The sequence below is a fragment of the Manis javanica genome, chromosome 5 (genome assembly GCF_040802235.1).
Source record: "Manis javanica isolate MJ-LG chromosome 5, MJ_LKY, whole genome shotgun sequence".
Classification (NCBI taxonomy): domain Eukaryota; kingdom Metazoa; phylum Chordata; class Mammalia; order Pholidota; family Manidae; genus Manis; species Manis javanica.
The window spans coordinates 8,982,157-9,005,284 of record NC_133160.1 but is presented as its reverse complement, the minus strand read 5'-3'; the positions used below and the strand labels follow the sequence as shown (position 1 = coordinate 9,005,284).

At 45.4% G+C, this 23,128-nt stretch overlaps 1 protein-coding gene and 1 pseudogene across 1 annotated transcript; both read right to left on the bottom strand.

Annotated features, from left to right (window-relative positions):
- Window positions 1–4,838: 4,838 nt before the first annotated feature.
- On the bottom strand, window positions 4,839–22,786 carry SALL4 (spalt like transcription factor 4). The gene is made up of 4 exons (XM_017665094.3): window positions 21,390–22,786; window positions 9,965–12,301; window positions 9,025–9,305; window positions 4,839–6,861 (listed from the first exon to the last, which is right to left on the bottom strand). The coding sequence occupies exons 1-4, from the start codon at window positions 21,517–21,519 to the stop codon at window positions 6,442–6,444; spliced, it is 3,168 nt and encodes a 1,055-aa protein (XP_017520583.2). The 5' UTR covers window positions 21,520–22,786; the 3' UTR covers window positions 4,839–6,441.
- LOC118970368 (U2 spliceosomal RNA) lies at window positions 15,996–16,104 on the bottom strand (annotated as a pseudogene).
- Window positions 22,787–23,128: the final 342 nt, after the last annotated feature.

Genomic DNA, 23,128 nt, shown 5'->3' with positions numbered 1-23,128 from the left:
GCACCTCCTCACCGGTTCCGCCACCCTGCCTCCCCAGCAACGGGGGCCCGTCCCTCTAAGGCTTCCAAAAAGCGCTCGCCAAAAAAAAAAAAAAAAAAAACCGCTCCGGTTTCTCTCCACCCGCCGGGAGCCGGGGGGAGGGGCGCTCGGGTCCCGCCGGGCTGGGGCTTGTATCTTACCCCCTTCACAAGGCGCTGGGTTCTTGCAGGTGTGGATGTGGTCTGGATGTTGTCCTGTGTCCTGTGGTCTCTATTTTAGGAAGATTTTTCTTTGTTATATTTTCATAGCTCTATGTGTTTTTGGGAGGAGATTTCCACTGCTCTACTCACGCCGCCATCTTGGCTCTGCCCCCTCCCCCACCCATTTTTTAAATAATTTTACTGGCCTGTGGAATCCCAAAGATTAGCATTCTTAAATTGCATTATTTTCTTCTCTCCTCTGTGGTCTTCATAAGAGAAAATGAAGATAGACTGAGTCTCTTGACACAATTAACTCAGAACACGGGGATCAGTGAAAATTTCTCCCACTGGGATAGCCCAAGAACCACCAGAGTGTCATCAAGCCTTAGTAAATAAAAATACAAAACACTGATTTATGTGAGGTAAATAGAACAGGAGCTGCTGCTTTTAACACGATACACCTACGGCATTTACCACCGGCTACGGAAGGTCGTTTGTTTCACTGCTTTTAAGGAGCTACAATTATCCCAGGATGGATAAACCTTCCTATCCTTGGCTTCAGGACTTAGTCTTTAGAATACTAGTATTCAACTTCTGCTTAAAACAGTAGGTTGTTTACAAAGGGTTGGAGGGTGGAAATAATGGGGGAGGGAACCAACAGGAAGAAATGCAAGTTAGTTGGGAAATTCATTCTTCTCCCGGAAAGGTCACTTTCAAATATGCTTTAAAGACAGAGCTTCTTGACTTCTCCCGAACACATTTGAAAGGACTTATCTTAATACCTCAATTGTGAAGTCCACTTTTGAGAAGTAAATTTACTTCCTTATCTTCATGTAGGCCTAGCTTAACTATTCCATTTTTCTTTCGATATACTTTAAAAAGTTGCACTTGGTTACAGCAAACTGATAAGGACCTGGGGTTTTGTTTTGCTTTTGGACAAAAGCCTGAATTTTCATGTGTGCCAAGAGCTTAAATCCCTCAACAGCCATAATTTGACCAAAAGGAATTGCTTTTCTAGGCATATTAGGAGACTAATACATTCAAAGCCAACCCATTTTTTTGGAACAGAAACGGGGATCCCTGCTTATTGCGGTGATCATTTTGCTTAATACAAATATTGGATCACGTTCACATAAAACTATTGTTGTTTGTCAAATATACCAAAATTTAAAATATACAAATTCAATCCAATCATAATTCCTGTTTGGGTTCATGCCACTTTGAGTTTTTTTAATGGCAAAATGTAATTTTATATTCAAATCTTTTCCCAGACAATTCACATTTTAACCTCAGTTACTCAAGATTCACTCACATTTAGATACTTTGGAAAGAAATAACTGACATGTTCTGCCATTCAATAACTTGGGTCTGAATTACATGAACCCACTTACAAGTAGATATTTTTCAATATATTGGAAAAATTTTTTGAGATTTGCAACAATTAATAAAAAATGTTTTCTCTAGTTTAAGAATACAGCATGTAATAACACTGACGACACAAAATACATGTTAGTTGTTTATTGGTAACGCTTCGGTTCAACAGTACGTGATCAGCAAAGTTTTCAGGGAGTCAAGTTATATGTGGGGGTGAGGGGGGTGTCAGTGGCTCCAACCTCCACATTGCTCAAGGTCAACTGTAATGTACTACCTGTAACTTAAATAGGTGGCCACAGAATATGTTATGTATAATTGATAACAGTAAATTTTAAAAAAGAAATGGGCATTTCTTAAGACTTAGTGATTTTATTTGGCAACAAAAGACCTGGGGATATTGTTAGGACCTGGGATTGCCCACAAACTGTATGCTTTCTGCACCAGAAAGCATCCCTTTTTAAGTCAATACATTATTTGTGGAGAATCCATAACGTTGAGTTATGCCAAGGAGAGAAGAAAGCAAAGGTGTGAATTAGCTGTAGTGTTTAGATGTAATTTACAAGGTTAGAAACGGGCTTAATGAAATAAAGCTCTTAAAATGGGGTTCCCCAACACCAAGGAAACCATCTAGGGCCAGTGGGGTTCTGTCATTCGGGAACTTACCACCACATGCATCCCAATATCCTGGGGTGTGCAGATGACAGTGGAGGGGTAATATGTACACGAAGGAATCAAGGAAATGTGATCCCCACTTTAATATTCAGTTGCTTGTGACCTATTTTGAAAACACATGGAAAAACCACTTCAAAAATTACCCCTACTAGCCTTCTCCCCCCACCCAACTTTACTATTTTTAAAGTGATCCATCAGGGAATGATGAAGTATGCTAATGAATGCATGCCCCCTAGTTTATGAGCTGCAAGAATGATCATCAAGATAGTTTTCCACCACCAGATGCCTTCTAACCCATGTGACCTCCTCCCTGTCACAAGTTTGAATCAAGAGGATCCATGTGATCCAGAATTGGGACAAATTCTGCCCAAGGATAATGTGGATTTTCTGAGCCAAACAGGAGAAACAGGGACAACTACCATATTGAATGCTTCCTCTACCCCAGAAAAGGGTTTTCATGTGCTCATCTAAACTCATCATAATCCTATGACTCAGTTATTCCTTTTGCTGATGAGGCCAGCTGAGGTTCCATAAATTGTCTTACCCTACGGCACTGTCAAATGACCTGGTATTTCTTTCCCAAATGAAGAGCCAGTTATCTTATTGTGAGCGCATTCTTTCCCCACATTTGTCACGTACCTGTATCCTCTCACTCCTTACTAATTTTGTTTCTGAACTTCCTATGTACACGGACATGTTGACTTTCCTGTTTGGGCTCAAGCCATCTGCTGAGTCGTAAACACGCCATGTTGCTGTGGGAGTTGCTTTTGAAACTATTCAAGAGCTTCCTGTACACGTGTAGATATTTCAACACCTTCCTTGATGTTGTGGTTTAGCTGAACTGTCACCTGGCTCAACCTGGTGCCATCAGATGTAACTGAATGAACAGCCACCTTCCCCATACCCCAGTCCCATTTCTCAATAGCTCTTAGTCAAGTTCTGCCTTCCAGACAAGGTCCAAACTCCTCTACGCAGACACTCACTTCAAGCTTTCTCCAGGCCCTCTCTGCAGTGTTGGGCCCCATGCGAAGCAACAATTCCTCTTCCTGAATGCTTTGTAAACAGGTTTTGGGGGTGCAAGTGGAAGCAAAGCAAATGGAAGGCAAAGGGTAGGGGGAAATGTGGAAGCTTATCTACCCCTCCCCCATCAAATTAACCAACAAGTACAAAAAACAAAGTTTTGAGTACACAGAACCCACAGATGCAAAAAACAAAAAAGGAAGGCGAGTCTCAGGTTAAAAGAGCTCATTTCTATGGCAGCTACATGGCCTCCCTTCTGTGCTCCATAAACTCAAGAGGACTCAGTGAACTATGGTAATGTACTCTCATCACAACCTACTGGCAACTGGCTTCAAAGATTAGGGCTGAAAAAAACAAGCACACCCCCCACACACACACACAGGTTCACAATATATGCTTAGGAGAACTGCAAACACATAGGAAAACATTGATAATCATTGTCCTAGCAATTCCTTGAGGAATTCACCCTGGAGGTAAATTCAAGGGCTATAAAAACTTGTCCTAATAATGATCAAAACTGGGATAAACTAGAGGAAACATGACTACTGCCCAGCAATAGCTGATTACACATTTTGTAGTTTTGCAGGGTAACAGGATTAGCCAGAAATGCACTTGGAAAGGTGTCTAAAATATATTGAAGGGGAAACATAAATTTTTCACTTAAGTAAAATAATTTTCCTACATTTGAACCTAAAGGACAAACTTAACTGAGCGTTAGAAAAAGTGGAAAAAGGGTGAAAACTACATAGTTGTGACCAGGCATATTAGACATTTCCATTGCACTTTAGATCTAAAGGATTGGGTTCATCTTGCCCTCAGTCGACAGAAATGGCTGCTTTACCCTAAATTTAGATGATTTGAGGCCAAAGGAGAGAGGCAGGGTGGGGTTGGCGGCGCATGGGGTGGGGGTCCACTGCAAAGGAAGTTGACATTCAGAACCCCCATCAGGCAGAGGCTGCAATACACAATACCCAGCGCCCTTTCCTGGACGTTGAAAGAACCCACTCTGTGATGCTGTGGTGTCCACACTCACGGAAGATTCTCCTAGGCCCGATGCTCGTTCTTGCCATTGAGTTTGCGGACAAACACAGCAAAAGGTGGGCAAGAAGGTCCTTTAACAGGACGTTTATACCTGGTCTTGCCCTCCTCTTTCCCCTGTGAGCACTTTTCCACCACCTTCTCTAAGAACCTTCCCTAGGAATCAAATGCCACATCCTATGTGACCCTCAGCCCATTACACTGCCTTCTAAAGAGCTCATCAGGGTGAGATGGTAAAAAAATATTGTACCAGGTTAGGATGGGTTGAGCTACAGGGTCAGAGGGCATGGTAAGCCTCCCATGGTCACAAACACAAGCAAAAAGTTCTCTAAATTGGAGATTACACTGATCAAACTTGTATGCCTTAAAAATGATACCAAGCAGCAAGTAGTTATTTTTGTGTGTGCTTGCTAATAAGTATGGGTGTAATGAAACGTGCACCTTAAATCTTAGGACTTAGAGACTCATGAGGCACCTGGGAAAGATTATCAAGTGAAGACTCTCAGGTTTTGGGCAGAAACTACGAGAAAAATTTACATACACACATAAGGGGGAAAAAAAACATCCAAAATTTATTCTCCAACAAACAGCATCAGCAGGTAAAACTACAGGGATTTCTCCTTAGATCATACATTCACAATACATTATTAGTTTAACAGTGAGGAAAGCCTCTGGTGTGTTCTTTGTAACAATATCCACTTCACAGTGTAAACAGGTACTATTATTGTGTTCACTTACAATTCCAGAAGGCACAACTTGGCAAAAAAAAAAAAAGGAGGGTAGGGGGAATCCTAAAGTCAGGTGCAATAACTGTGAGGCAAACGCTTGGTAACAGTCTTGATCCACTTCTACACATAGAGGGAAAGACTTTACCCCCAAATTAGGGTCTTTCTTTCATTTTCCCTAAACCATTATTAGAGCAACGTGTCATCATTTGCTTACTGTTACATATACAAAAAGGGGATTAAAAATGAAAAAAGAATCACAGAAACATCTTTTATGTCCAGCTGCTCCCACCAATACATCAACTCTTAGGTTTAAGACTAGAGTCTAGGAACACTTCAGCGGTCATAAAATTAGGAAAATACAGACTATGGCTACACAAATAAAAATAAATGAGGTAGATAAATTAAAGCTTTCACACCCAGGACTTGCCTGTTCCAACTTCGTAGCCTTCATGCAATACTCAGAAGAAACAAAAAATCTTCATAAATCCTTGGCCTAAATCGCACCAAGGAAAATTTTTTTTAAACTCAAGAATGTGAACCTATATAAGAAGCACGCCCTTCCATGCATTTCTTCAAGAATGGGAACCCAAGTTCCTCAACAAGAGTAGGCACTGGCGAACCACAAATCAAGTCACCTGAGATTCCCTGCTCAGGTGCCCACCCCTCCTGGTGGTCAGGAAGAAGAAAGCATCTGGAAAGCACAGGGGGTACATTGGCACTCTAGGGGGTCCAACTGAACTGTATTTAAATAAGCAGCAATACATACATTGACTCCCTAAGGACTAAAATCAGTCCATTGGAGAGCATCCTACTTAGGGTTCCAAGGTTGAAGAAATTTTGTAATTCTACAACCTTAGTTTAAAAAAAAAGTACATTCAAAAGAAAAAAAAAAGATGGCTGCAGGGCTGGAGGGGCATACAAAACAGGTCCCTAAATAGAAGACAGACCCTGTCCATTTATATTTACCCGCATACAGTCACCACAGAAGTATACAGTCCCTCTACCCCCACCCCATTCGGCTTAGTAGTTGTCTTTTCCATTGTGGTTAAGTTCAAACTTGAAATAGATGAATCTTTGGAAAGTTATTCTAGGTTATACAAAGGTTTTAAGTGTACAGTTTGTCACAAGTAACAAAGCTACTTTGCAAGACCCGCTTTTTTCCAAAATTAAAAACAAAACAAAACATTAGTCTGTTTTTATGATTTTTTTTGATTTTCCTTTTTTTTTTGTTTCTGTTTTTTTTTTGCAAAGCAGCATAGCCACATTGTGATTTGTAGGACTTGCCTGAGGTCGAGTCGTGGTCATAACTGTAAACATCATTTGCACATGGGTAAGAAAACAAATGGGAGGAGGTGGATTCTTTAAAACACAAACAAGGTACAGTTTTAGAGGTCACTCTGCATTTCTCCGTCAGCAGGGGCTTTCTAGCTTTAGCTGACTGCAATCTTATTTTCTTCCAGGAAGTGGGGGAACTGGTGTTTGGGGACGCTGTCAGCAGCACCTGGCTTTTCCACTTCTGTACTGATGGCAGACTGGGAGACATCGATCTTGGAGATGGCAGCATTATTCACGACGGAACTGGCCCCCAGGGAGACAGGGAGGGTGGGAATGCTGCCGCCCTGAATCACGGAGATCTCGTTGGTTTTTATGGCCAGACCGCCATTGAGCATGGTGGTGTACTGCTTCCACACGCCAGGGTCCACACTCACCGAAGGGGTCAGGATTTCCTTGGGAAACATCTCGGGGACCCTCTTTCCGTCTGTTCCTAACAGAGCCATGGTGTTCTCGATGGCCAGCTTCCTCCCACGGCGTGCCGAGCTATTGTTGGCCCCGTGTGTCATATAGTGGACCTACGGGAACAGGGACAGAAAGGTTTCCACCAAGACAGACATTTGGTTCCATGTTGGCGAGCCACAGTCAGTCTGCATATGGGTCTGGTTCTACCCAAACAGTGATGTCATTTATATTTTAAAAAATTAGATTCCATAAAATAAAAAATCCAGGTATCTTGGTCTCTTGGGAGAAAAAAAATCAAATGACGTGGTGCCACTGGGCCTGCATTCCTGCCTAGAGTCAAGTAAGGGTAATTGACATGGGGTATATATGCTCCAATCTGTCCCCATCCCACTGCTCCCATGTGCACTTATGTGGACAGCTTCTATGTACCAGGCAGTCTTTCAAGTGATAGGATTAAAACTTGCGATCACAACAAACCTGCACAGGTAAGAAAACTATACTGGACTTAACATGCACACACATTTAGAGTAAGTGAAATGGGAAAATCTGTAAGATGAGCAGGTTGCACCAATACCAATTTCCTGACTGTGTTATTATTTATACTACAGTTTTGCAAATTTCTACCATTGGGGGTAAGTACGCAATACATTAAGGATCTCTATGACAGGGTGTGTTAATCTATGATCATATGAAAAAAAACTGCTGCATTTAAAATAATTTTTGAGAGTAACAGACCCTGTCGCGATAGAGCTGACATCCTAACTACACAGTATGCCAACCATAGTAATCATTGCTATAGAGAAAAATAAGACTTGCTAGGAAGGTTCTAGAAGGCCATCGTGGGGAAAACAAATGCTGTTTAATCTAGTGGGGCACACAAGGCCAGGCCTCTTCTGATGAGGAAAGAGATCCTATCTACTACCTATTGCTTCTTCAACCTGGCCTTCTTTCTGCAACTCTTTATTTTCTCAGTTTGGCTTCTGAGTTTTCAAACCCCTTTCAACTTCTTGGAAAAGAGCTGAAGAATGTGGTAGGTTTCTCAAGCATTCTTGTTTCACCTTCACTGACATCCTCAGAAATTGGTTATCATCCCACTGGGCACAGAGGGACCTGGTCTTAGTCACCGTTAAGAAAGTGGTAAGATGTTCCAGGTATAGCTTACACTTATAATAACTCATTTAAACTCCAGGATGACCCTGAAGTTGTCATTACACTTCTACTCATGCCTGGGACACTGAGGCACACGGAGCCATGTGCCTGAAGCCACTCACGCAGCCAAAGAGCAGCTCTCCGCCTTCTAGGGGCTGATCCCAGGGCCTGTGAACTGATTTAAGCTTTTATTTCTGAAGGTCAGTATTCGACATTAAGTTACTTCATGTTACTCCCTGACATTTCTGTCAACTAGACTAAATGATTAAAAGCACACAGGTTGTTCTTGTAACAGGGATTTTTAGTTTTTAGAATCGCAGCCTTCTAGGTCAACTTCAAGATAAAAGTTTCACCCTCTATTCTAACTGATCCCTTATTCTAAAGAATTCAACTAAGTGTACTCATTGGAGACTTGGAGAAAAGAGTTCCAGAGAAGCATGCACAAACTGGGGGCAGGGCCAAGAGGAAACTGGGTCCTCAAAACTCCTATCCTGTGTTCTTACACAGGCCACATCCTCCCACGGGAGAGTCTTAGAGTTTGAAGGCACAGCTGCTAACCTGCAAGCTTTTGTTCTTTTCAATTCCAGGGGGTACCGTATTATACATATGCACGTTGAACTGATGGCAATTTATTTCAACCTAGCAGTCTAGGAAAACCCCCAACAAGCCATCAAGTCTGGAAGCACAGGCAAATCCATAAATAATTTTTTAATACTACATGGACAAATATCATCTCTCTCTGTTTCCAGACTTGACTCTGTACATCTAATGTACGATTGCTGAAAGACAGCATGGCCTGCCCCAACACCGAGGGGAAACTCCCCACACTCGACACCAAGAGACAGGAACATAAACAGCAGGGCCTTTTCCTAGACAGTATCACTTGCATAATTCCATGTACACTAGGCTTAGAAAACAATACCAATTATAGATGCTGATAAGCAACACTGCTTCAGAGACATTATGAGAAAACAGACTTCTTTGTAACGAAAAGTTCAAGAGCCAGCTGTGAGATACGACTTACACCCACACTTGGGTCTTAATGGAAGAATTCACCACAGCTAGAGAAGAGGGGTACTGCTCAATGCCTAGCCCCCATCCCTGCTCAGAGCCTAAGTGACACTCACCTTCAAATTGCCTTTGGTGGTGAAAGCTCGCCCGCAAATATTACACACGAAAGGCTTCTCCCCGGTGTGAGTCCGCTCATGAATCTGAAGGGCGCTCGCTGAGGAGAAGTTCTTCCCACACCGTGTGCAGCCATGTTGCTTGGCCTGTCGACGTGGCTGGGCCGCTAACAAAGGTGTCAGGCCGGGGGACATGGCCGAGGATCCAACATATGTATTAGGAGCTTCAACCTTGATATAGGTTGGCTGGGTTCGGATAAATGTGGATGGGAGACTGCTCCGACCTGGTATGCAGAGGGAAAGAAATCCCAAACCTTTACTCATTCATTCTCAAATGAAAGAGCTTTGATAACCGCCCACTGCATGAGCGCCAGGATATGGCTCTCGGGACATTTACGCCTCGGGAACAGCTCTCGTTTACCATATTCACCCATACACTGAAAAGGACAACTCAAACATCTAGGGAAATTTAACATTTTGGTGTAAAAGTATGGGCAACATATAGACACATTTTTAAATGGGTTAGATTCTTTCTCCCCCCTCAAGTTACTCATCTGTGAATCTAACGTCAGGCAGGAGAGCCTCAGAATCAAGACGATGGCTTATCTCAGTGGCTAAAAAGCAGTGCCCACTTTCTCCAACGTTCTTCTACTGGAATGTTTACAAAGTTCCCATGTGTCCCCCCATGGGGCTCAAAGAGAAAAAGAAAAAAAAGTACACTGTCCACCATACCCAATTCGCATTAACCGCCATAAACAAAAGCATGTCAGCACTAGATAGAGGTAGTTGTTATTGCCCTCTACCCAGAACACAGGAAAGCGATTGCCCTACAGAGCAGCTGCTTCACAAGCATCATACTCTCCATTTGTCAAGTTCAACCCATGTTGCTTTTGGGGTGACCTCGTGCCCAAAATGGACCTAAGTTAAATCCAAAGTCTATCACCTTCCACGTCAGTGCGGCTGTTCTCGGAGCTGTCTGCTCTGCTGCCAGCATCAGGAGACTTGGACTTGATACTTTCTGCTTGGCTATTGGCTGGGGACAGTGCCTGGAAGGACGCGGTCTCCAGGATATCTGGACTTCGGCTCTGATACTCCTGGTCTCCCATCACTGAGGATGAGGAGTCATTTGTCAAGCCATCACTCTCGACGGAACCGTTTTCCCTGCTGCTCTGCCGCTGCAGGACTAGAGGTGCGGGACCCGCTTTCCCCGCAGCCTCCAGGGACGTCATCATGGCAAACCCGAGAGTAGGCGATGGCGAGTGGATGCTGCCAAGAGACACGGGGGCCTTCACAGAGCCACTGGGGGCATCCTGGGGGCCGACCTCATCTACATCGATGCTTTTGACATCCTCGTGACAGACGGCGCTCGTGCTGACGTTTTCACCGACCATCACTGGCTCGGGACTCGCAAAGTCACAGGGATTCTCAGGCAGAGGTGTGTTGGGAATCTGACCACCCATGTGCATCCGAATATGCTGCTGCAACATGACAGCATTGGTGAACTTCTTCTGGCAGATGGGGCATGAGTGCTGCGTCTTTACGGACGTGTTGGTTCGGTGAACCCCAAGGTGTGTCTTCAGGTTGCCCTTGGTGGAGAAGGCCCGCCCACAGAGCTTGCAGGGGAAGGGCCTCTCCCCAGTGTGGGTGCGGTAATGCATCTTGAGGGAGCTTTGGCAGCTCAGGACACGGTGGCAGATGAGGCACTCGTTGGGGTCGGAGGTGGCCTTGTCAATGTTCTCCACCAGCTGCTGCAATTTCAGGGTCTCTGACCCGGGCTCGGGCGTCCCACTCCCTTGAAAGCCACCAACCCTTGGGGAATTAGGGTTCGGCCCCACCCCAGATAGTACGGACCCATCCTCACTTTCTGGAGAAGGCCCGGGCTGCAGGTCGCTGGGCAATGGGCCACCCAGGAGGTCTTTGGGGTTAGTCCCTGAAGAGAGATTCTGAGGTAGCCCTACAGTGGAGGTCCCTGATACAAGGACAGGTTTGCTGTCTAAAGAGAGGCTCGTTTCATCTACGGGGACAGGAACAGAGAGTGCATAGGGAACACCATTGCCGGCCGCCATTTTGTCGTGGAACTCGGCAAAGAGCTGGGGGTTCGCCTTCACCTGGGGGTGCCGGTGGAAGTGCACCTTGAGGTTGCCCTTGGTGGTGAACCGGTGGCCACAGACAGAGCACACGAAGGGTCTCTCTCCAGTATGGGAGCGCAGGTGGATCTGCAAGGAGCTATCAGTCCCAAAAACCTTGCTACAGTACTTACACTTGTGCTTGTAGAGGGCGGCCTCGTCTTTGGATTTGACATCCACCGGGCAGACGTTTGGGGGCTTCCCTTTCCCTTTCTTGGATGGGTCTAATGCCACCGTGGAGAAAGGGCTCTGGAAGAGCACAGAGCCAGGGGCCTGCGGTAGCAGAGCCCCGGGGAGGCGCGACATGACGCCGGGCAGCACCCTCGTACCGTCGGGCTTCAGGGTGAAGGGCGTCAGCCCCTGGGACACGGGGCTGGGGGCGGGCGGCGCGTTGGCATGAGGTAGCCGGGCTTGTTTCAAGGCATCCAGAGACAGACCCTGGCTTCCAGCTTTCTGGCTGAGCAAAGCCACGGCTGCAGACACCTGCTGGGACATGTGGCCGCCCAGTGTCTTGAGGGCATCGGCTCCCGCCAGGCCGGGGTGGAGGGCGTGGGAGGCCCACGTGTTCACCTGCACGCGGATCTGCTCGGTGAGCTGGATCTGCTGTAACTGCTGCTGCTGCAGACACAGGATCTGCTCGAGGACCCACGGGATGCCGTGCGCGCCGGGCAAGGGGGCCGGCGGCGCGTCTGCGCTGCGCTGGTTCACCGCCACCTTGGTGCCCCGTAGTGCCTGAAGGGTGACGTTCGTGTTTGCCACTTTGCCTTTGGGTAAATAGCTTATGTCCTGGAGCGCGGGGGGCAGGGCGGTCTCTGTCTTCAAGTACACAACAGACTCGGTGCCCAGCTTCTCTTTCATGTCCCCTGAGCTGCCTCCTTCCTCCCGGGGACCCTCCTTACTGCTGGGACTGCGTGGCTGGTGGCTCAGCACGGCCCCGGAGAAGTCTTCTGAAGGCACTGGCCCCTCACTGTCGCTCATGATGAGGACAGGTGGATTTTTAGTGCAATTTTTCCTATGTTCTAGGAACTCAGAGAAGCTGAAGAACTCCGCGCAGCATTTCTCGCAGATGTGAGTCTCCTCCCGACGAGGCCTCTTTACTGTCGCCCCGTCTCCACTGGCTTCGCGGCCATTCCCTGGGTGATTCACTGGCGCACCTGTGACAAGAGAGAAAAAGCTAAGAACTCTGACTAGGAATGGAAGTGGGGCGATTCCTTGGAAAGAATCACAGCAACTCACAACAGAGGTCTTCACGACCTGGGTCCCAACAGGCAGAGGATTACGTAAGGGTCCTGGGCAATGGAGTCTGAATGAACTAATCGTTTACATGGTGGAGTGAATTGTGTCCCCCCAAATATGTCCAAGTCCTGACATGTAGCACCTGTGAACATGACCTTATCTGGGATAGGCTCTTTGCACATGTAATTAGGGTAGATCACTAACCCAACACCTGGTGTCCTTAAAAGACAGAATAAGGCTTTGCGAACAAGATGTGCAGCTGTAAGCAAGCAGAAGGTAGGAAGAAGGCATGGAACAGATCCTACTGACCAAGAAGGCACCTCCATTTAGATGCCTGTCCTCTAGAAACGTGAGAATAAATCGCTGTTGTGCTAAGACACCCACTTTGTGGCAGTTTGTTATGACAGCCCTGAGAAACTCATACAACCTTTTATAAAAATAATCCCTTCAGAGCTTCGCACTCATCAGAGCTAGCTTGCAAAAGCAAATAGAATTCATGTAGTCAATAAAAATAATTTTCAGAAGCTGCTCAATCCATGGCTACTGATCTCCATCCTGGTCCCATCCGAAGAAAAACTAGTACATCAGTCAAACAATGTAGTGAGTGCACCTTGTCACCAGGGATGATCAAAGTTTAAAGGTACGAACAATGATGGTGTAGCACTAAATTCACTATGGAGAGCAGTACATTTAGGGAATTTAGACAGAAGGCCAAGCAAATATTTCAAGAATATTTTTATACATGAGAAAACATTGGGAAAAAAAAGATTGCATGTCTAAGAAACACATGACATAAAAACACACCAATGACCTTCCAGATGATGAAAAACCTACAGAAAATTCTCAACAGTTAGGACATTATTCACAACCCCCAAGGAGTCCTTTAAGTCATGCCAGCAACTCTAGGTATTACACAGCTAAACCACACAGACATTTGTACAAGTATACAAAGACCCATATGGGAAGTAGTTTTGTTTTTTTTTACAGAAATGTTCCTATCAGCAAAAAAGTGAATTCTAGTCCACCCCTAGTGCAAAGAATTCCAGTATACCCTGACATGGAGACGGAAATTAAGGTTAAAAAAATAGGCTGCAGAACAGTATGTAAGATGTAACCATTAAAAAGGAAAAAAAAAAGCTGTTTGAAACATACAAATACATGGGGAAAAGGGGCCAGGAAGGACCCACATTAATTTCAAATAAATGATTACTTTGTAAAGCAAACACATTTTGTCTCTCAACTTCTTCTGTAATCATTATACTTCTTAAAGCCATGGGTTTTGACTGAGGAGTAGCCAACAGTTTGCTGGACAGGCTGAACTTGAAATAAAAGTGTATTCCTCTTGAGAAGATCCACAGGTTTCATCAGATTTCCAAAGAGTGGTTCCTTTAGATTTATGCAGCATGGCCTTCATAAATTGACTTAATCTTTACTGACTTCAGACTGGGAAGTATGAAGTTTTTACAAAGTGTCTGTGTGGGCTGGGGGTGAGCCAGGGAGAGAGAGACCTAAGTAGGCCTGGCATGACAGTGTAAAGGAAACAGGTTAGATGGAGGGGGCCCGCCCCTTGTAATTTCTATTAAATTTACAGTATCGTGACAACCTCCTCCAGCACATGCCTGGGTTAAGTGAAGTGATTCATTTAACAGATGTTTGTTGAGCACCTACATTATGCCTGGCACATCCTAAGATCTAAGAAAGTACAGATACTGTAGATGTTCAGTGAACATTAGTTTCTCCACCTCTTCTGTTTCTGATGCCTTACATGGTTGGCTGGGCAAGTAGGACTACTGAGAACACTGAGACAACAGTCTTTCACCAATTCTCACCTCCTAGGGATGAGATGGTGAAAAGAGGAGCCTCATAAGCCTGCTCTAGTTTTGACTAGGCCCTTCTAGGTGCCCCACCCTGTATGCAGCCTATCTCCTGTTAAGTATCAGCCCCGCTCGCAGATGAGAAAACAAGACTCACAAGTAATGTGATTTGCAATTAAAAATTAGCCATAGATAACTTTTGAGGACTAATTACAGGCCAGGTACAATTCTAAACAATTTGTTATTAACAACTCTGTGAGTAGGGACTACTATACTTAACTGGGAAACTGAGGTACAGAAGACATTAACCTGCCCAAGGTAATTCATCTGGTAAACCACAGCTCCAATATGGAAACCCAGGCACCCACCTGATGACCCTTCCATTTGAACTCTTTGTTCTGATACTTAACCTAATGTTTCTTGGGTTGACATTACAACTATCTTTCCTCTCACAGAAACCTCAGGGGGGACAGGAAAGCCTGAGGGGGATCAGAACAGGTAGGACGTGGGGGGACTAGAACACATTGCTATCTTTCTGGGACCCCCAGAAGTCACTTTCAAAGATAGTATGCAACACCCCCCTGGCTACTTCCAGGTAGAGTTCAGCAAGTAGGTTTCTCCTCTCCCCTTAGGGCCCCAGAGCTGCTCCTGAACTGTCGTACTTGACTTAAAAATATTTATCAATTCCCAGAATCTTGAAGGTAGTATCCTTACACTTACCCAAGACTTGAAATGGGGTGCTTGTGGGGGTGTTGAGTGGCACCATTTTTCTGGAATAGCAATTCTGGCAAAATTATGTATCAAAGAGCATTTAAAAAGTGGAACTTTTAAAAAAGTTTCTCTTGGAAGGGAAATACACACTGTTGGTAGGTGCACATAAATAGATCGGGCTTCTTCAGAATACCATCCATCCAGCAACGTCACTAATTTTGGTGCAAATTCTCCTTGGACCCACCCAATTCCCTTGTTAGGAATTAGCTTTCTGTGACACAAGGATACATTTCTTATTTATCAACCAACAGCAAAAACACACACAGATGCACCCTGGTCCATCAGTAAGGTTCTGATTAAATAAATTCAGATACAGAAAAAAGATGACTACTTTGTAGCCTACATAAATAAAGCAGATCTACATTACATATGCTGCTCTGGAAGACAACTGCCCAAGGTTTATTTCAAGAGGAGTAAAAAAAGGGTAGAGAACAGGATGTATATACAATGTGTTCCCATGTGTGTCTGTAGATGAATACATAAATACGAACATGGAAGACTTCTCTAGAAGCTGAGGCTGGTCTTCAGCTCTCGGAGCGTGGGCCAGGAGACGGGGATAGAAGAGAAACCTTAAGCTGTGTACGTTTTTGAACTATTGTTTCTTTTTAATTAGCACATTTACACGCTTTGTATCAACCATTCTAAGTTCTGGAAAGGCCCAATAAAGCACAGGCAAAAATGCCCATTCCAATTTGTAATCCACCACCATCCTACAACAAAACACACACTTCAGACTCTCACACCTTTAACTCACTTATCTGCGTAGCCACATGAACAAGCGTCATCACTCCCCATCCGCAGATGTGTAAAATGAAGCTCAGAAATAAATAGCTCAGTGACGTAACTACTAACCAGAAAACAGAGGAGCAGGAATTACCGTCTTAAGTACTATTGAAGGAGGGCACTAAAATTAGTGGCTTAAATTATAACAGTTCCTTCTAGAACAGGGTTTCTCAAACTTTTTTTTCATTTTGTCCCTCTATGGACATTTTTTAAAGCTTTTTTTCCTACTCACTCCCTCCCCACAATGAAATTTAAATGACACAAATATATTGTACACGTTTATACATCATGATCCTTTAAACTGATAAGAACAGATACTACACTTGATCTTAGCCAAAAGGCCCAGAAGCGAGATCATCATGATCCTTTAAAAGGCCACACAAACCACTGTAATATCAATGGCTTTGTCCCCCCATCAAAAAACAATTTTCACCTCCTTTGGGGTACTTCCCCCATGGAAAACTCGGCTTCTAGAGAAGGCATTCTTAAACAGGTCCATGAAATTAGACAGGAAAAAAAGACGTTTAGCTTCACTCACCTGAACTAAAATTTAGTATTTCAATTACGAATGTAGGGAATGTACCAGAGAGTGGCATTCAAGGACTCTGTGACTGTCATCAACAGAAAGATATTTTGGCATGATGCTCATGCTGTTTCATTTACTGGGAATTCTGGTGGTTACCTGATGGGTATTTAATGTGTTCATACAGAAGCCTATGTTACTGTATCACAAATGTTTTCATTTTCGGTAACTATATTGCAGTGCAATTTCCTTGGTATTTCTAGGTATGTTTTAATGCATTTAAATACATTCTGTTGAGAAGGGGTGAACGGTGTGGCACAAAAAAGGTTAAGCTCCCTACACTCTTGAGGATCCAGCAGTTCCCAAGAGTGATTTACAACCTGAATACCAGCTTGCTTTCACTGTATACACAGACTGGCCTCTCCTGTAAGAAGCAAGACGCAACATCCCACTTGAGTCTTAAAACAGCAGCAGCTCTGATTGCTTGTGGAGTAAAAGGTACTTCTACATCCAGACCACCACTGGCAAATTCTGAAACTATTTGCCAGGGAGTGAAGGGGACTCCCGTAGGAACAATTGCTGGGTGCACTTAAGTGAACCCTTCCCAAAAGGGAAAAGCAAACTTCAGAGGGATTACTCAGCAACCAGTTCTTCCATTCTTCTACCCAACCCCCACTCCGAATTTTAGGAATGTTATCTCTCAGCATCTAGTTATCCAATAAGTTGGAAGAATGCAGTAAACCCAGCAGGGGTCTTAGATTCAATCACTGCCAAATGGATAGAAAATGCTCTTACTATTGTATAGGAAGAAAAGCCCATCTACTAGAGACCAATCAAATTCTAGAGACTCAAAAATGCTTCCAAAATAAAACCTATATAATCTTGAGAAAAGCATTATGACTCAAAGCTTATCTCTTTCCCCCATTCATATATTAAAAGAACTACAATGAGTAGAGTAATTATCTCAAGAACAGGGTATCTTCTGCCCTTCCCCCACCCACAGGATAATTGCTTACCAAAAAAACAAAAGGAAATTGAGATAAGAAGTGAACCAGTTACCAGATGAAAGAGTGCCTTTTTACCAGTTTAATTTTACATCTGAATTCGGCAATCTGAGAAACACTTAAGTAGCAAGCCTTCACCTCAACTCTGAGATAGCAAATTAGAGCTACAATTAAGTTTCTACTTACTTAAGAGCTAAAAAAAAAAATTGTTCCCAACAGTCTTGGATCAAAATTCAGTGATTCTGCTGAAAAAAAAAAAGTAAAAGAATCAAAAAAGGCTTTTTAGCTGCTAAAACGTTAGAGCTATGCTATTTACATTCTAGAGATTATGGCGCATTTTCCCTCAACTGGAGCTCATCCTTTTAAGTAATTTTGTAAACTGCACTCAGGCAGGGGCTTTTGTTACCTCCTCCAGAGACCCTAAAACAAAGCCTGACATGGACAAGAAGTGTTATTTGAAAAAAAGTGGATGGTGGTGACTGGCCTTGCAGTTTTGCCTGGTTAGTCTTTAAAAACTGTTCAAGTTGCTGTTTTTTTTTTAAGTAATCAAAAGTACAATAAGGTTAAGGTGATGAAATAGGCAACTCTGAACTCTCCTCCCCATCATTTTCCAGGCCCAGAGCACCAAATGCAAACTGATTTCTATCTTGCTTCCCAGAGACCTCTTCATCTAAGGCTGCAACGGCCCACCTCAAAAACGGAAAGGGAGAAACCAAATTCAACCAGCCACATACTACAGCTCTCTTATGGGAGGAACCAACAGGAAACCCCGTTCCGCAACCAATTCCTCTATCATGGTAAGTGTGGCCCCTTGGAGTTGGAACAGGCTAAAAATCAAATCATGACAAGGCGACCATGGGCGAGCCATTTCAATGGGGAGCTGCCGTTAAAGTAAAAATGAGAATCAAAGATAATGTACGTGGAGGTCCCCAGCCAGGTGTCCAGCACACAGTAGGTGGTAGGTTAAAGTACAGAATTATCTGAATTGGCAGTTCAGTGCCATCTGGACACAGTAAGTAAATAAAAACATTATTTTTGGACAAAATTAATTACTGATCCCATTCTCAGCAGTGAGCCTTCTATAGCTGAAATGATCTGAACAGGACATTTCATCTCCACTGTATAGAGAAAGAACCCAAAAGCTCAGCAAAATCCAACCCAGTCGCAAGGTTACACAGCTGAAAGTCATACAATCAGACTGGACTGCATTTCTCACTCTAAATTTAAAGCCTTATGAGAAAAGCTTTCATTTAAAAAGATGTGCTATCTTCTGCCGATGGTTCAACTACCCACCCCCATGAGGAAGGTAACAGAGGCTTGAATAACCAACCATCATTGATGTGCGCAACTTATTTTTAGCAGAAACAAAAGGGTCTGTCTGTGAGACTATGGACAAGTTGTAGCCCCTTTTTTCAGAAACACAGAAAGTCGGCCTGCAAAATTAACTAAGACTACCATCAACAAGATCTCCCTCTCCCAATTAAAATAGGAGCTTCCAAGTGCTCTGTTCTCAGAATCCTTACATCCAGCGTAGGTCATTTCAGTTTAGAAACTGGGGGTAAGCAGTTATTTGAAATTTGGGAATCTTAATCACTGATGGTTGTAATCCAGTTTAGCACAAAAGGCATTTGAAACTCTTTTGAGAAAATGCTAATTTTCCTGTACACAGCGTTAAGTCCCCTGACCACCTGCCGATTTTTTGATCTGCTAATTGATCACGACTTCATTTTCCTCACTCAAAAGCTGCACTCTTTACAAGTGGGTCTCAAATTGGTTTTGCAAAAATAGTATCAGCCTGATCTTAATTTTCTTACAGTGTATCCATATTTCTATTTGTATCTATAGATACCTATGTGCACAGCATACATACAAGTACTAAAATGCAAAAAGGAGCCATTAAAATGTACTGTTTGGGGAAACTACCTTCTGTCCCAAGGTGGCAACTTGGAGACTCTCCAAACACACTCCAGGATGAGGATTCTTTTCCAAGAACGCCAAAGACTTGGCAAAGAATGCCAGGGATCGCGCAAGCAACTGGCCCAAGTCCCCAGCGGCGGTCATCCTTGCCCAGCCCATCGCTCTCCATCCCCACCCACAAAACCGTCCCACCCATCAGGTGTGAGCCGGTACCTGCGAGAGGACCCGCCTCTCAGCAAAGGGCTCGGCTCCAGGCTGGGCCTCCAGGGGGCGCCCGCGCGCAACTCGGCTGTCCGCTCCAACCCCAAGCGATCAATAGCGAACCCACCTCCTCCTCCTCCCAAATCGTGGAGGGACCGCACAGCCAGGCCGGAGATCCTGGCCCAGCCGGGGTTAAATGACTGCAAAGTCCATTCAGCGTCAGTTTAGGAAGCCCCCCGCCGCAACATACTCCCCCTAAAGATGCCAACCACCACCACCAAAAGCCCCACTCTTACGGGCCCACCCAAAATGAAGGGGAGAAGGAGGGAAGAGGGAAAGGGGAGGTCAAAGCAGAACCAGGGGAGGGGTCAGAGCCTGGAGTTCGCCCCTCCTCTCGGGAGGAAGCGGGCGCGCGTAGGGTTAACCCTTTTGTTCCAGGTGGGCCAGGCGACGAAGCCTCTCCATGCTCTCCCCCCTCCTCCGCCCACCCACCCAAGGCACAAAGAGTCCATCCTCTAGGAACTCGGGTGCGCGCTACCCGGACCATCAAACGCCCATATAACGCTCAACCGCCCCCTCGGTCAAACCGGTATTTGTAATTTGCCCTAGAAAAATGTTATTTGGGAGGAAATGGGGATTTTCACTTATCATAAATTCAGGAAATTTATCACACTGCCTCCCCGACAAGGGGGGAGTCAGCCCAAAAGTCGCGACCGATTTCCAATCGGATTTATGGCTCACGGTATCTGGGGTTGCTGCGCACATCTCTACCGGCGGCTGAGAAATTAGAAGGCAGGCGGCGAGGAGAGGGTAGGCGACCCACAGGCCCAAGAGAAGGTTGATGAAGCCCCCTCCCCCCCAAGCGTACGCTTAAAACTTATCAGGCGACAATTTGGCGGGCCAGGACGGAGGAGATAGTGGGAGATCGACTCGCTCCTAAAGCCTCCCGGGACTAGTAATTAGGAGGAGAAGGGATCCCGGGCGGGCTGGCGTCCCGAACTCCTGCCGACCTCGGACACGCTCTCCGCGGAAGCGCGGGTCGGGTCAGCCCCGGAGTTCGCCCCGGCCCGACCTCTTCCCGTCTAGCCGCCCCCGGGACGCAGTTCTGGAAAGCCGGGCGCCCCAGAAAAGCCGCGCAAAACGCCCGGCCGGTGGCCCCCAGCGGGGCTGCCGCGCGCCTGCGACCCCGGGCCCCGGGGGCCCGCACCCCGCGCGCCCGCCGCGGTTATTTTTAGGAAGTCGGAAATCAAAGATGGCTGGAGGTCAGGCCCCGAAAGGTTAGGGCGAAGATCGGCAGGCGGCGTAGCCCAGGGAGAAGAGGCGAAACCAAAAAGGAAATTTTCAGAACGGGAAATACTGTGCCCTTCTCCCCCCACCTCTTCGAGCCCTCCAATCCCCTCCGCAACGCGGGTGGCCGGCACCCCTGTTCCCGGGAATGGGGAGGTCGCGCCCCCTCCCTCGCTTGGCTCGGAGGGGCACGCGCAACAGCTCGCCCTCCCCCGGGAGATTTTCCAAGAGTGCGCCCCTTCTCCAGTCTCCTAAAAAGCCCTCGAGGGGTGAAGGAAAGTGTGGGGACCCCTGGGGTCTTTCTTTCAAGAGCGGCGCCAGGGAGGGAGGAGGGGGGGCCTAAGTTACAAGTGGGGGGAGGTTACTAGTGAGGGTAGTGGAATCAATTAAGAGAAGGGCAGAGGACAAGAAGGGGACCTTTCAGTAATGAGTAGCAGGAGAAGGTGGGGATCCATTTTACAAGAGGAGAGACCGGGGGTAAAACTTACCTAAGAGAGGGAAGCGAAAAAAGTGCAAAATTAACAAGGGCGGGGGTAGGGGGTGTAGAATGAGGCTGCCTCTCTTTCTCTGTAACTCACTGAGACCCCAGATCTCGGTTCCAGAGTCTGCGCTGGAAGCCGCTAGCTCCCCGAAGCCCGCGCCTTCGAGGTCCCGCGAACGTCCGGGAAACTGCCCGCCCCCGGAGTACGCCCCCAGCCCCACTCACCCGGCTCCCCCGCCGCCGGCGCCGCTGGGGCCGCATCTGCAAACTCCGGGGCCGGCTGCTGCGGCTGCTGCTCGCCCTGGTCCTCCTCCGAGTTGATGTGCTGGGGTTTCGCCTGCTTGCGCCTCGACATTGTGCGAGCATCGGGGCGCCTGGAGAGCCGCGGTAATTTGCCCACTCCGCCACAAATTCCTGGAGTTAGGAAATTTACCCCCCTTCGGCCCGAACGCGCATGTCCCAGTAATTATTATTATCAATAATGCATTGCGATTTATCATGAGCCCTGACAGCTGATTGGCCTGGGTCCAAGACCTCAGAGATCATTTAAATAAGCCCTCATTGATCAGGGAGGGGCGAGGCATTCTGGGCTTTGTAGTCCGGCTGGGCTCTGCAGTCGCCTGTAGCGACAAAGGCGTGTTCATCGGGGGAGCGCAACTAATTAGCATCCGGGCTCACATTGGGTGGATCGTTAACGAAATCGGAGGGGAGCCCATCCTGGTTCTAGATATCTGAGGTCATAGGAGAGAAAAATAAAAATAATGGTGTGCTTATTAAAAACGAAGAGCTTCCGTAAAAGTTTTGTAACGAGCGTATTTGGTAGTGTGCTCCAAAAATTACTTTCGTAGGGGTGATAATCCGCGCAAGCCGGAGAAGAAGGTCTTTTCGGTGAAATAGTTTGGCTCAATTTTTACACCTACCTAAGGAAAAAAAAAACAACAAAAAACTGAGATGTGCCCCTTGTTCCCTTTCATCTTATTTTTTATTTAAATGTTTAGAGTTTCAAGATGCCTGAAGAAAAGTGGGAATGGTGGTTTATTCAACCTTCCCAGTCCACCTTAACATTTAAAGTGGCCTTCGAATTTCAAAAATTTCAGATTACTGCTTCCCCATGATTTATTTCCTTTAAATGCTAAGTAAAAGCCCCCAGGATTCAGTCACAAGGATTGATTTGCTCTTACAATGTGACCTTGATTTTCAGTTCGAGGGCATTCATTTTTTTTCTTTTACTTTAAAATGACTGGATACTAAACATAGAAAAGGCAGATTAAAAGGTAGCATAGTCAGATAATATCAAAACAAGCAATTGCATTTTTCCCCTTCAAGCCATAAATGTTTGATAAACATCATATTTTAATAGAGACAATGCTCTTAACAAGGCCCATGGAATTACAGTGGGTGCAGTAAAAGCAACTGGGTGTTGCTAAACTAGTCATTGGAATTTTTTGCAGTAGAAACTTTATTATGGAAAAGGTTTGAAGTTCAAAGTGTATCACCCCAACACGGGGATACATGGAATTTTCTAAAATTGTACATCTGTATAATGTGATATGTGCATACACTGATACGGTAAATCTCTATGTATTTAATTCCACTAACTGCTTTGTACAATGAAATGTTTAATAAAGGGTTGAATAAATGATGAAATCTTCAGCCTTCTATGTCTTTGGGGTTTCCATGATGCCTCTGAGCATGTGTCTTCTTTTGGCATTTACTTCATTGTAAGGGACTGTGCATCTATAAGCCCTCCACATTTATGCATTGCATTTTCTTGATTAGTCATTCCTCAAGTTCCCAGCTTGAAGAGTTTCTTTAAGCTAATCAGGAATGCAAGCAAAATAGAATGCTGGGCTCATAAATATGTTCACCTGGGTGTTTGGGCATCCCAAGACAGAAAATAAATCAACTTGATCATCTTTTTTGAATGCCATAGCTATCAATAAAAACTTATTGAAGGAAGGAAG

Coding starts and splice junctions, on each gene's coding strand:
- SALL4 (XM_017665094.3), bottom strand. CDS start 21,519: ATGTCGAGGCGCAAGCAGGCGAAACCCCAGCACATCAACTCGGAGGAG. Junction 12,302..21,389: donor GCCGGCGGCGGGGGAGCCGG/GTGAGTGGGGCT, acceptor CTCTTGTCACAG/GTGCGCCAGTGAATCACCCA. Junction 6,862..9,024: donor CCACCAAAGGCAATTTGAAG/GTGAGTGTCACT, acceptor CTGTTCCCGTAG/GTCCACTATATGACACACGG.